This window comes from Carassius auratus, unplaced genomic scaffold (assembly GCF_003368295.1).
Source record: "Carassius auratus strain Wakin unplaced genomic scaffold, ASM336829v1 scaf_tig00000272, whole genome shotgun sequence".
Classification (NCBI taxonomy): Eukaryota; Metazoa; Chordata; class Actinopteri; order Cypriniformes; family Cyprinidae; genus Carassius; species Carassius auratus.
In genome coordinates this window covers 360,595-374,050 of record NW_020523288.1, presented here as the reverse complement: position 1 = coordinate 374,050, position 13,456 = coordinate 360,595, and the positions used below count along the sequence as shown (strand labels likewise).

At 33.4% G+C, this 13,456-nt stretch overlaps 1 protein-coding gene across 2 annotated transcripts; it reads left to right on the top strand.

Moving 5' to 3' along the window:
- The first annotated feature begins 3,760 nt into the window (after window positions 1–3,760).
- On the top strand, window positions 3,761–10,669 carry LOC113068972 (carbonic anhydrase-like). Of its 2 annotated transcripts, XM_026241935.1 has the most exons (8): window positions 3,761–3,809; window positions 4,068–4,701; window positions 6,106–6,303; window positions 8,071–8,189; window positions 8,454–8,546; window positions 8,620–8,682; window positions 8,808–8,963; window positions 9,844–10,669. In XM_026241935.1, exons 2-8 carry the CDS (start codon window positions 4,668–4,670, stop codon window positions 9,961–9,963), a joined length of 783 nt encoding a protein of 260 aa, XP_026097720.1. In that variant the 5' UTR covers window positions 3,761–3,809; window positions 4,068–4,667; the 3' UTR covers window positions 9,964–10,669. The 2 variants fall into 2 exon arrangements, with proteins under 2 accessions (XP_026097720.1, XP_026097719.1); XM_026241934.1 differs by lacking the exon at window positions 3,761–3,809 and having other exon boundaries at window positions 3,951–4,701.
- The last annotated feature ends 2,787 nt before the right edge of the window (window positions 10,670–13,456 follow it).

Below are 13,456 nucleotides of genomic sequence, written 5' to 3'. Positions count from 1 at the left end.
ATCTATACACACACGCGCGCACACACACACACACACACACACACCATAAACTCCACGTGCTGTTATATGTTATATGATTCTTCTCTGACACCTAGTGGTCTGAATAATCAAATACACATTTAAAGCATCAGTGGCCGGGTGCATTTTATTAAACATCATTTTTCATTTACTTAAAAATGTAGGTCTAATTTAAATCCGAAAAGTAAGATCATTACCACAGAGTATTTCAAGTGTAGATCCACTTTCCTGCAGAGTATAGCTCCAAACCTTGATCAAACTCGCCGGTCTGTATCTTTCTAGCAATCCTAAAGAACTTTAGCTTGTTCAAGTGTGTTTGATTAGAGTTAGTGCTAATCTCACCTGGGCTAGAGTTGCGAACCCCTGGATTACCACTTGGTTAACTGCTAACTAGTCAAACTAGCTCTAAAGATGGTGGTTCTCAACTGCAGTCCTGGAAACCCACTGCTCTGCACAATTGGTATGATAAGAGATACAAAATGTGGAGAGCAGCAGGTCTCCAGGACTGCTGTTGAGAAACGTCTTAAGAGACAGTCTTAGTGACAAATTATCAAAAGCAATTATCACAAAAATATATATATTTTTTAGAATTAGAATATATATATAGTCCAACGCCAATGGTTGCTTATTTATGTTTTCATTTTGTTTTAATGTACAAAATAAAAATAAAGCAAACAAAATATAACAGAGCAAATGAAGTTAATTAGGTCAATACAATTAATTGAGAAAGAGCTTTCAAATTACTTTTCCTACTTCAGCCACCAGATGACAGCAACTGAATAATGAAGAGAAGTCAAACGATGTAAAAGTTGCCAAGTACGGGTATTATACGCGACTTTGGGCGTCTTCTTTTTTTATTTATTTTTTTGTAAAGTTGCGTTTTTTTATGGAAGCCCGTTTCCGCCACTGTTGAGAAAAATATTATTCGGTAAGTCATAATAATGAGAAACTTTCTCATAATTATTACTTAATATCTCGTTATATTGAGAAACTTTCTCGTAATAATGACTTAGTGTCTCATTATATTGAGAAACTCGATGAGAATTTTTCTCGTAATGGGTCATTCTACAGAAACGTCCACTTTTGGTATGGCAAAATGTCTTAAAATGTATTTAATTTGACTTTATGAATTCATATAAATGACAGCTTAATTATTTTTTATCTTTAGCGTTTTTGTGCAATTATTTCAAGACCAAATTAATCACTGGTGTTACCTTCTCTGTCAATATATATATATATATATATATATATATATATATATATATATATATATATATATATATATATATGTATATATATATATATATATATATATATATGTATATATATATATATATATATATATATATATATATATATATATATATATATATATACAATAAATAAATATGTTTTCTTGATATTTTTTTTCAGCACATGTAGTCAGAGTTGCAGAAAAAATATGAAAATGCAAGAAATAAGGAGATTATGTTTTATTTATAAAAAAAAAAAAAAAAAAAAAAAAAAACAGTATGGTACCACCAGTTACCATTATAATTAATGTGTCACCAGTGATATAAGACCTGATATACTGATCTTCACTGGTGTTAGCCATAAGGAAGGTAACACCAGTGACAGTAACACTAGTGACAATTTTCATGAAAAAAGCATTTTACAAAATGTCTGCTGTAAGGTATCGAACCATATGTTGTCAATCATTGCATACTCACTAACTTAGTTTAATCCATTTTTTATTATATATATATATATATATATATATATATATATATATATATATATATATATATATATATATATATATATATATATATATATATATTTTTTTTTTTTTTTTTTACAATTCCCTAACAATAAATAGGTCATACCAGTGACATCATCTAAAATCTTCATATGAAATTGTGAGTTAAATGAGAAAATTCTGATAATTGAAAAGAAACAGTGGACTTAACATGGGTCAAGTGATGTAATCAGTGTGATTTTTATTACAAAATAACAGATTTGTGTCAAATGGTAACACCAGTGACATAAATCCTGGGGACTACTGTTTCATTATAATATTTATTGAGCATTTTATTTTATTATGCCATTTATATAATATATTTGATAGTTATGAATACATTTTTGTAATTTAAATGGTAGAAAACCCTGATTTTGACTGCAAAAAAAAAAAAAAAAAAAAAAAAAAAACACTCTGTACATGGCTGTGGGGACAAGCAGTTTTGTGGCGCTATAATCTGTCATTAAATAACGATTTAAGTTAGATTATCTGTATGTAGTCTTTTGTTAATTTGTAGCACTTACCAACAAGTTACTCTACTGGCATGATAGTCCATGGCTTCAGATATATAACAATACATTCCAACAAAAATCACACACATTTTAAGAATACAGGCTATCTGCTTCAGTGTCCCACACCGCTTCTTGCAGGATATGTGAACGTGAAAAAAATGATTAATGTGGATTAAAGCACAATGACAAATTCAGGATACAATATTATTGATCATGCGTACAGACAAGAATAATAGCCCAGAATTTTAACACAACACCCAAAGTTGCACGTTAAGTGTTTTCCTATAGAAAACCATAATAGAAAATGCACAAGCGTTGCAGTTTTGTGTTGCATTCATATTTTGGGTCCACCTGAATGCTTGTATATGGATGTTCATTAACTGAATTTGGTTCAATCTTTATACTTCAAGCCACGTTAAGCATTTTTCACGTTAAAGAGTTGTCCTGCAAGAAATGGGATGCTAAAGACCAGGTTGTTGTGGTAACGAACAACGATGCTTTGTGCTTTTGAAATGAGATTCCTTACTGTATAAACATTGTATGCATGTGATGTATGAAAGGGACAGCTAATAAAACTAATAAATCATCGAAATGAACATCTATAAGTTAAGTTTATATTTGTAATGGCTTTCATTTCTTCATAAAATGCCTGGATTTCTTAACTGAAATATTAGTCTGGAATGTTTGAAGCCATAACTATCTGGCAGAGTAACAGTGTTACAAATGAACAACTACATGCAGATAATTTATCTGAAATCGTTATTTAATTACAGATTATAGCATCATATACTACTTAAGATAACAGAACAAGCAATGTTTGCGGTGTTCTTACTTGGCTTTGCCGTGTGTGCAAGTCTTTGTTGTTGTTGTGTGGATTAAGCCATTACTGTGAGAAAGTTTCTCATTATTAAAAAAAATAATAATAATTATAATAATATATTTTCTTTACTATCAATTTTTATCAATTTAACACATCCTTGCTGAATAAAAGTATTGAATAAAAAAAAAAAAAAAAAAAATGACTGACCCCAAATTACTGACCGGTAGCCTAGTGTATATTGTTATTACAAAATATTTATATTTTAAAAACATAGCTTTTTTTTTTTTTTTTTACTTTTTATTCATCAAAGTATCCTAAAAAAGTATCACATGTTCTGAAAAAATATTAAGCAGCAGAACTGTTTCCAACTTTGATAATGAATCATCATATTAGAATGATTTCTAAAGGATCATGTGATTATGATCCTAAAAATTCAGCTTTGCATCACAGAAATAAATGATAATTTAAAGTATAATAAATTTAAAAACAATTATTTTAAATTGTATATATATATATATATTGGGCTTGTTTTGAAGCTATGTTGCTTATTTATCTCGCGAGTGTTGGCAAATGTCTTGGGTTTGACGGTTACAAATTGCTATTAAACCCGTTACCATAGCTACTGGAAAAAAATCCCTGACAGACCAAAAACAAACAAACATGATAACCTATATTGGCACAGGTGCAGTAACAATGTATAAAGTCCATACGTTTTTATAATCAACAAGTAACTAGAATCTGTTAAGAAAAATCATGTACATTACACCTTGATTAGACAATACACAAGCAACGAGCACATAAAGGCTAAGCAAGAGTTACTTTAGCTCTCACAAAACGTTGTTGGCGCAGTAGTGGCCCCTTTAAATAAGCGCCGAGCACTTTACTGAATGGGTACCAAAAGATGTAGACAATAAACTGCAGCTGTTTTTGTTTTCTTTAGAAATGTGGATCGAAACAACGTTCTAAACAGCACCACTGGCTACAAAATCAGTCATTAAGCTACTAAAATCCAGAGTTCATCGGGGCACGTTCGTCCCGCTACAGCCAGCGTATCTACACACAGCATCGGAGAAGGACGAAGAAGGTCAAGAGAACATGTATCGCTGCCCAGATAACGGGTGTGTTTCTGAATCATCAGAGAAAACCACGAATGGAAAGGTTTGCTCTTCGATGGCTTCGATGGTTTCAAAAGCAACTTAAACGCATGCAAAACAGAGAGGATCAGCCGCGTGGAATGTCCGCATCCCGTCTGTTCACCGGCGCTCGAGCATCTCTGTGCAGCAGCAGCAAACGGAGCAAAGCGATGCTCAGCGTGCGAATTAAAGCGACGGGGGGTGCGATTTTTTGATTTGTCCAAGTACTCTCTGACTGACTCCTCCTGTGGTACTCTGAGATGTAGCCAAGCCCACTGGGTTGAAATAGGTACCAAAACCAGCAGGGGACCTCTGTGGCTAACATAGTTTAGAAGAACCAGCAGTTGTATTTAGCATCCAGGTCTTACAAATAGAGGAGTGCAACACACTGAACGACACAAATAATCATGTCTCACGCTTGGGGTTATGGATCAAATGACGGTAAGAGCAGTTTTAAGGGTACTAAATGAATAGTTTAGTCTTTAGTAGCCTAATTCATTAGAATTAAATTAATGTGATCATTGCTAAAAAGTTATCAAAGAACAGATATCTTGATGCATTATGATTTATTAGGTTACTCTGTGGGAGAAATGATTATTAAAACAGAAATAAAATATAAGCAAAGTGCACTCTTATTAATTTACTTGAGCAGTACCAATTCAAAAGATACTCATGTGCACCATTTACATATAAATATGTACAGTTTAAATACTAATATGTACATTTAAGGTACTAATTTGTTCCCTTTAGGGGGAAATACGATTTTAAGGCGAGACACTGCAGGTGAATAGGGCAAAAAAAAAAAAAAAATAACTTAAAGTTATCACCTTACTTACCCAGTTGATTTTTTGTATTACAAGTTTTCAAAAATGTTAAGTTTTAAATATGCAAATGAGGCATTATTTAATGAAATATGTGCTAATTTGCATAAATGTCTAGTACAAAAATCTGAACACTAGATGAAGTCAGTTCAACATTTTTGTTAAATTTTTTTTTTGACATATTTAAGTCAAATGTTTTTACAGAGGGAATTCTGGTTATCTTTTTTTGTCACGCCATAATTCAGAAAATACTTTGAACAGCCAGAAAACAATATATTTTCACAATTTTTGGGGGAATAAAATGTTGTATATAATCAAGGAAAATATATATGAACAAATCCCGCTGTAAAAACCTTCAGAATATAGACAGGAATAAAAATGTCAAGTTTGGTGTGTGTAAGTGCTACTGAAGTGGAGATTTATGGCTCAGTGTTGAAGAAAAAACTCATTTTGAGAAAACGGCCTTTAATAATATGTATTGTAATTGAAATCTATTGACACAAACAGATAAAGTGCTATAAAAGAAACACTTAACAGTGTCTTTTGGATGTTTTCCTTCCACTAGTTTGAAAAAGCACTTTATGGAAAACCAAAAAGCCCAAAATCTCAAAATTGACAGGTGCTTGAAAAAACAATGTTTTTGCCTGCAGTGTCTCACCTTAAAGGGTCCTGTCCCCGTAACAGCTTTTGTCCTTTTTGTGTTTGTGTGTGTGTGAGATAAATGTGAGATAAATTGTTGCAGACTAGACTGTAAACAAAATTTTTTGTTGGTCTGTTAAATGTAAAATATAGTAAAAAAGAAAGAAAGAGACAGTAACATGAATAAAATAATCTGGTCAAATGCACCAACAAAAGTCAAAGCTTGAAAAAGCTTATTGAAGTAGCAACTGCATGTATCCACTGGTTCAGGTGTATATTTGTTGATCTTGAATCTTGCAAGGAATGTAAACACACTTTTGTTGTTTATCTAGGTACAAGCTTTTTATCTAACTGTGTTCCGCGTTTCATCTTTTTATCATATCAGGGCCAGAAAAGTGGGCAGCAAGCTTTCCCATTGCAAACGGAGCCAGGCAGTCTCCGATTGATATCGTACCCACCCAAGCACAAAATGACCCTTCTCTGAAGCAACTCAAACTGAAGTATGACCCTGCCACCGCTAAGGGCATCCTCAACAATGGCCATTCATTCCAAGTGGATTTCACTGATGACAACAACAGCTCAAGTTAGTATATTACTGCATTTCAATAGCTGTTGTTTCTTATTTTAAACCTCTTAAAGAATCTTGACCAAGGGGGCATCAGGTACTCACAGTCGTAACTATGGGTGCTCCAGAAAATGAACAAAATGTACAAAATAATAAGTGGATCTTGTTGTTGTGTTAAAGGATCCACTTATTTGGTATTTTACATAGTCCTGTTTTCATACAGTTTTCATCAAAATTCAGCAGATTTTGGTAGTGACATTTTTTGGCTACACAGGGCAAATGTATGTACCTTTTTAGCATATTCCTCTTTTGACTTTGAACCTAATTAAAGTATTTAAAAGAAAACTGCAAAAAAATAATAATAAATAAATAAATAAAGTTAATTGCATATTGAGTGGTAAAATGAAAAAGAACTGGTGCATCTAAATCTTTCAATCATTATGGATGGTATATAAACAGCTAAATATTTAGCTACTGAATTCTTCCATCACCACATCTCCTGCCATATTTCTATCCATTTATTACTAACTTAATTTATTCAGTATTTCTGGGTAGTTTTTATTGCTCAAGTTGTCGAAACTCAAGATTGAGATCTGTATCTCAGGCAGCAAAGATAACAATAAAAACATTGTGTGTTCCTCTTATTGTGTCCTTGTAGCCTACACTAGAACTTTATCTCTGACTGAAATTTGTTTCAGTTTACTCTTTAATTCATCTATACCGAATCAACAAATGCTGTAAAACTGTTATGTGGGCAGTGGATGTGTATGTGGATGTGTTTTTTCCTCTGAAAGTGGAAATAAGACACTTAAAGCACTGTGTACTCAAGTGCTAATGTATTCTATTATAAGAAAAAAAATAGAGCCACATATCAGTGCTGTATGCCATGGTTGGTCAATGAGAGCAACATGTGCTAAATTTTAATGGCAATTTCAAGACTTACACATATGCTTTGAAAATAAACATTTTAACAGTGATACAGAAACACCACTGTATAGAGAAAATAGAAAATGAGTCTTAAACAGTTTCTGCACACAGAATGCTTGCTGAAAAAAGAAAGAAGTAGCTATTGAATATGTTAGGTAGTGAATACTGAACTGCTCAAATAATATCTCAAGTAGTCCATTCACATTAACATTTTTTAACAGGCAATCTGTCAGTCTACCAAAAAAGAAGAAGAGGTTCCATGTCATTAAGGATGCCTAATATCTATATTTGTACCAAATGATCTGATATTTGAGATTTAAATGTATTAATTCATTACAGTTGACATTGGATGTTTATGCACATACAAAAAGGTAATACAGAATTGTAATATTGGCCAGTATTAATACACAGAAGTTAGGGAAAATATTTTTTTAAAGAAGTCTCATATACTCACCAAGTCTGCATTTATTTGGTTAAAACGACAGTAAAAAACATTTAAAATAACTCTTGTGTATTTTAGTATATTTAAAATTGTAATTAAAATAGAATGTAGTTATAATGCTTCACAATATGACTATTTTACGATATTTTTGATCAAGTAAAATCAGCCCTTATTGGTAGGCATATGAGACTTCTTTTAAATCCATTAAAATAATCATAATTATTCCAAACTTTTGCAATATATCCTATATATTTAATTAAAATATATTTTGAATATGTTTTAAAATGCATTAGTGTATATATCTTACATTATCTTTATATTTTATTCACATCGCTAAGTAATACTTATGAGATAGAATCTGAAATAATGACTAGCGCTGTTAAAGAAACAACTGAAATGATTGTTTGTGTGTGTAGCTCTGGCTGGAGGTCCCGTCACTGGAATATACAGGTTGAGACAGTTCCATTTCCACTGGGGAAGCAGTGATGACAAGGGCTCAGAGCACACCGTTGCTGGAACCAAGTTCCCCTGTGAGGTAAAGAGACTATCACTCCCAGTACCACATTACAACTGAAGAAACGTTCATTCTACTGTGTTGTACTTCAGGTCATTCAAATTTTTTGAATGCCTCTCCCCTAAAACTAATTATAGCTCACCCACTGCTTATGAATGCTCTGGTGACGTTCTCTCATGAATTTGTTAATCCTCTCTTTTAAACATGTTTGGGATATTTAGCTAATTCAGTATGTTTTTTTTGCATATAATGAATGTTTCATAACACGTCTCTTCCTTTCTAAAGCTTCATCTCGTTCACTGGAACACTAAGTACCCAAACTTTGGAGAAGCTGCCAGTAAGCCTGATGGCCTTGCTGTGGTTGGAGTTTTTCTCAAGGTCAGGATTTCAGCCAAAAGCATTTCAGGATTTGCAGTGATTAAATGATCTAAAAGGGGTTTTTGTTTACCAGATTGGTCCCGCCAATCCAAGACTTCAGAAAGTGTTAGATGCTCTTGATGACATCAAATCAAAGGTATTAACATACTAGCTGCTAATTATAATCTTCATGTAGGATATTTACTCCTACCACTTGCCCTCAGATGTTTTATTTCATTTTATTTTTTATACAGTTTTACAATGTGTCTGTTTCTTCTCCAGGGCAGACAGACTACATTTACCAACTTTGATCCTAAAACCTTGCTGCCCGCCTCTCTGGATTTCTGGACTTATGAGGGGTCTCTGACCACACCTCCTCTACTGGAGAGTGTCACCTGGATTGTTCTGAAAGATCCAATCAGTGTTAGTCCTGCTCAGGTACGTCATCATCGTACTTTATGCATGATTTAACATTTTCATTTGTGCAGTTACAATTATATACAGACACCTATAGTCCATATTTTTAGAATCTTATGTTATCTTGAGTCATTATAACTCGATTATGTCCACATATGTTTTGTTAATTTGTTATGGTAATATGTTATTTATTTATTTATTTTTTGCTACTTATTGAGTTGATAAGTTAATAAATACCCAAAACAAATACGGTTTGCTTTGTAGTTGTAGTTGGAGTTTTGCTTTGCTTTGTAGGTTTGCTAGCACGATAACACATATGGTGTCTCAGCATTTAACATCACTCCTAATTTTAAACTGGGAGGGTCAGTGCCCTATATTTTTCTGCTTCTATAAGATTACTTTATCTTAAATAAAGTGCTTGCCTGACAGTTAATATTATATTTAAGTCAGGCTTGTGCCTTTAAGATGGAAACCAACACCCATAATATTCATTACTGTTGATCAATTAGCCTCATTTCCGTCTAGACTTGTTTATATGTGAAGGATCTCAAGACACTGAAGACTGGAGAAATGTAACACAATTATTAAGAAGCTATGAAGCTTGTTTTGAATATGCTGCTTTAGCAGAATCATGAGAGTGATATTATGCTTTAAAAAAAAAAAAAAACATTAACTTCCCCTGATGTAGACAGTGCTGTTAGCCTGCAGAGTTTATTTTAGTCTCCAGTGGTTAGTCAGAACAGTCTAAAGGCTGCACGGGAATTCTGGCATGTGCTCTATGAATGAGCATGAACCTAAATATAGGAAATTAAGGGTGTAAATAAGCTCTGCAAGACTGCCAATAACACACTAAGCATCACAATCCAAGAGAAAATAATCTCTCTGTCTGTCTGTTCTTCAGATGGCTAAGTTCCGTAGCCTGTTGTTCACATCTGAAGGAGAGGCACCTTCCTGCATGGTTGACAACTTCAGACCTCCTCAACCTCTCAAGGGACGCAAAGTCCGTGCATCCTTCAAGTAAACAGCTGTATGCATGCCACAACCCTCCCACTGCCTTCTGATCATGGTGCTTTTGACTGGTTCAGAAAAACATTCCCAGTGAAACTGCTACTGAAATATCACACAGTGTTTGTTCTCAATCTTGGCGATTGCTTACATTGCAGTGTTGATAACAAGAAACCTGATTCTGATCTTCTAAAACTGTCTGTTTTTGTCATAAATGCTAATATTATTACTTAACATGAGAAATAGTTTTTAAGATGCTTATATATGGTGCTTAATAACAATGGCAGTCCCAGCTGCACAGTGGTTTGTTAACTAAACTTGACAAATGGGAGAATATTTAATTCCCTCTTCATCCCAGTCTGTCTTTGATTGCTCTATTTCGCGCTTTATTTCTAGCTTTACAGAATTGTACTATACTCCATGTTATTTAATGGGAAATACATCATGGTTCTTTTTTGTGTTTATGGCAATGGGTGAATGTCAGTCAAATGTCTATGTATTAAAGCTGAAATACCTACAGGAAAGCACTTACTGTTTATACAGTAACAGCAATATTTAATTGTTAGAGTGTTTTATTATTCATCAAGGGGAATTTTTTTTTTAAATTGTTTCAGAGATGCTCTGCCATTAATACAGTAGTATGATTTAGATTTGTTTCAGAATAAAATTGAGCAGTACTGTAAAGCAGTGATATATTAGGTATTCTATCAGCAATAATTAAAAATATATTTTAACTATACTTCTTGTGATTGTTTTCTGTCCACTTCACAATGAATCGCATTAGTGATACACATAAACTGATGTTAACATCAGCTGTAATACATAACTTAGTTTTTCACACTTTACAAAAAGATCAAACTTAATTAACATTAGTTCTATCATGAGAGCTCTCTGAGGATTTCAGCATAGTAATGTATATGACAATGTTAATGGATTTGGTCCTAGCAGAATAGATTTGCCATGCTGCTGCTGTTGATTATTATTTGTAGATTATTTCTGCCGCTGCAGGCAAGTACAAGAACTTCCTATTGCCAATACAAAAGGCGATATGGTGCTGCGAGTATTTAAGACATACTGCTGCTGCACAAATAGCATATAAAATAACCTGTAACAGATACAGGTGGAGCTGGGGAAGGTGGAGGGTTTCAGACGAACTCTGAAAGAATGCTGCACTGCTCAAGCAATTGCTAATCAGCCATTTAAATGTAAAGCAGCAAGCTCATTGACTGCGTATGCAGCATTAATCAATCAGCTCGTGACAAGTTGTATAATCATCAGTTTACATTAAGGACCCATTAGTCTGAGCCATCCAGAGTTTCATGACAGAACTTGGTATTTAATATATTAGGTGTAGTAAATTAACAACAGAAAAAATTTTGTACAACATTTACATAATTTAATCCTGCTTTATAAATATATCATTTAATTGTATTACTACTTGATCATAATATATTAATGTCAATTTATACTTAAATTATGCAAATGTATTAATTTAACTAAACATTAAATGTGTACACTACACCATTCAAAATGATTTTTTAAAAGAAATAAATACTTCTGTTCATATACTGTAATCGAATTGAAAAATATAAATGGTATAGTGTATATGTGGAAATTATTAAATTAACATAAATTAAAATGCGTATAAATTAACATTAGCGTATGAACATACATAAATTAACAATGAACAATGGCATTGTTATAAACTGACATTACACTACATTAATAAATACTGTACAAATATTGTCTATTATTTATTGTTAGCTCTGTAATTACAAATGCTACTATATTGAACTTTACTGTTACTGAAGGATAGACTGTCACTTAAAATCACACATTCAAGACAATTCAGACTTCTGTGTTCCTGACCACAATTAAAAGATATTTAGGGTTTCCCACAAATAAAACAGCTTCTCCTTTTCACATGGCTGTCTGACAAAAACAGATATAGAATGAACCTCTTCCTCATGCTAGTTTCTGCTAAATGAAGTTTGTAATTTTAAAGAACCATTTCAACCATTTTCTGACGTCATATTTCAAAAACTTCTGTTGTGAAATTTCAGCAGTAAAAGTGACATCTATCAAATACTCTCCAGGCCATGTCAACTCTGTGCTCTGTTATCATGGAGAAATAATGAGATCATTACCCAGAGATCCTGTCATACAAGCTGAGAGAGGCCTTTATCTTGGAAGCTGGCACATCACCACAGATGAGCACAGTTTTGGATGCTGGACAGTACAAATGGCTAATGCTCTTTGTGAGTTTCCAGCCTTAATTACGCAACCCTTGCTTTGCTAGGAACACATTCTTATGGCGGACTTTAATCTGAGTTGTTATCACCTAAGGTAGTACAAAGCAGACAACATTTAGCAGTACAACCCACTGCTGCTGCCTTGCAGAAAACCCCTAAACATAAGAGCTTCATGTGAGCTTGAGTGCCAAATTACTTCCTGTTATTAATGACGTTTCATCTACATCTTTGTACAGTTATTCCAATGGCTGTTCTTACTAAAAGTCTGGGCTTGCGGTAAAAAAAGAAACATAGGAGGCATGCAGTGACATAAGAGAGTAGGAAAGTAGATGAATAGATTAAGCATGAGTGCACAGATGAGTGCACAACAAAACAGTCAACAAAATTACTGAGATAAAGACAGAGGAGAACAGAGAGAGCAGATACAGGAAGGGAAAAAGAGTCAGAAAAGCAACAGATTTGCAGATATGTGCAAGAACCACATGCCAAAATAATATAAAGCTGCTTTTTGCCATGTAAGTTAAACTGCTGACAGATGAATGACTGGATCACAAACTGAATACAACATTCTCCACAAGAGGACATGAATCCATACATGAACGCATTAGCATCTAGCACATAATTAGATATATAGCAAAACAAAACGTGAAATGCTTTGTAGATACAGGGTTGTTGCACATATCACAGCAACAGGTTTACAATTCTTACAAGTAGTTTTGCTTCACTCCACAAAGAATGCCATGCCACAGTGGTGTAATACATAGTGCTCCCTTAAGAAGATCTGCTACTGTGCTACTTTTTCACTTACAGGAATGAAAACCCCAAAGCATGGGATGCTGCAATGAAATGAGAAATGAAATCAGTTGAAAAATTTAAATGAAAACTATAATTTATATATTTATATATAGCATTATCTATATTTATATATAGCATATAGCATTATATATAGCATTATCTTAGAACTCCACCATAGCCCATCAGAAAAGACTAGCAGAACAGTCACTTTTTCTTTTCACATGCAGCTTATATTCTGCAGTAAATAAGACATCAAATTAAAAGGTTTGGGGACTGTTTGTTCAGAAGCACTGGCCTTGGTTTGGCCAGTATGAAACCTGTGAGTAATCCATAATTTATGGTATCCACAAACCCACATGCCCCCTGGATCTAGTGTTTCACAGTGAGGGGCTACTGCTTATGAAGGGAAGCAAACAAAGATGAAGGTAATCCAAATAACATTTAATAGTAACCCAAGATGAC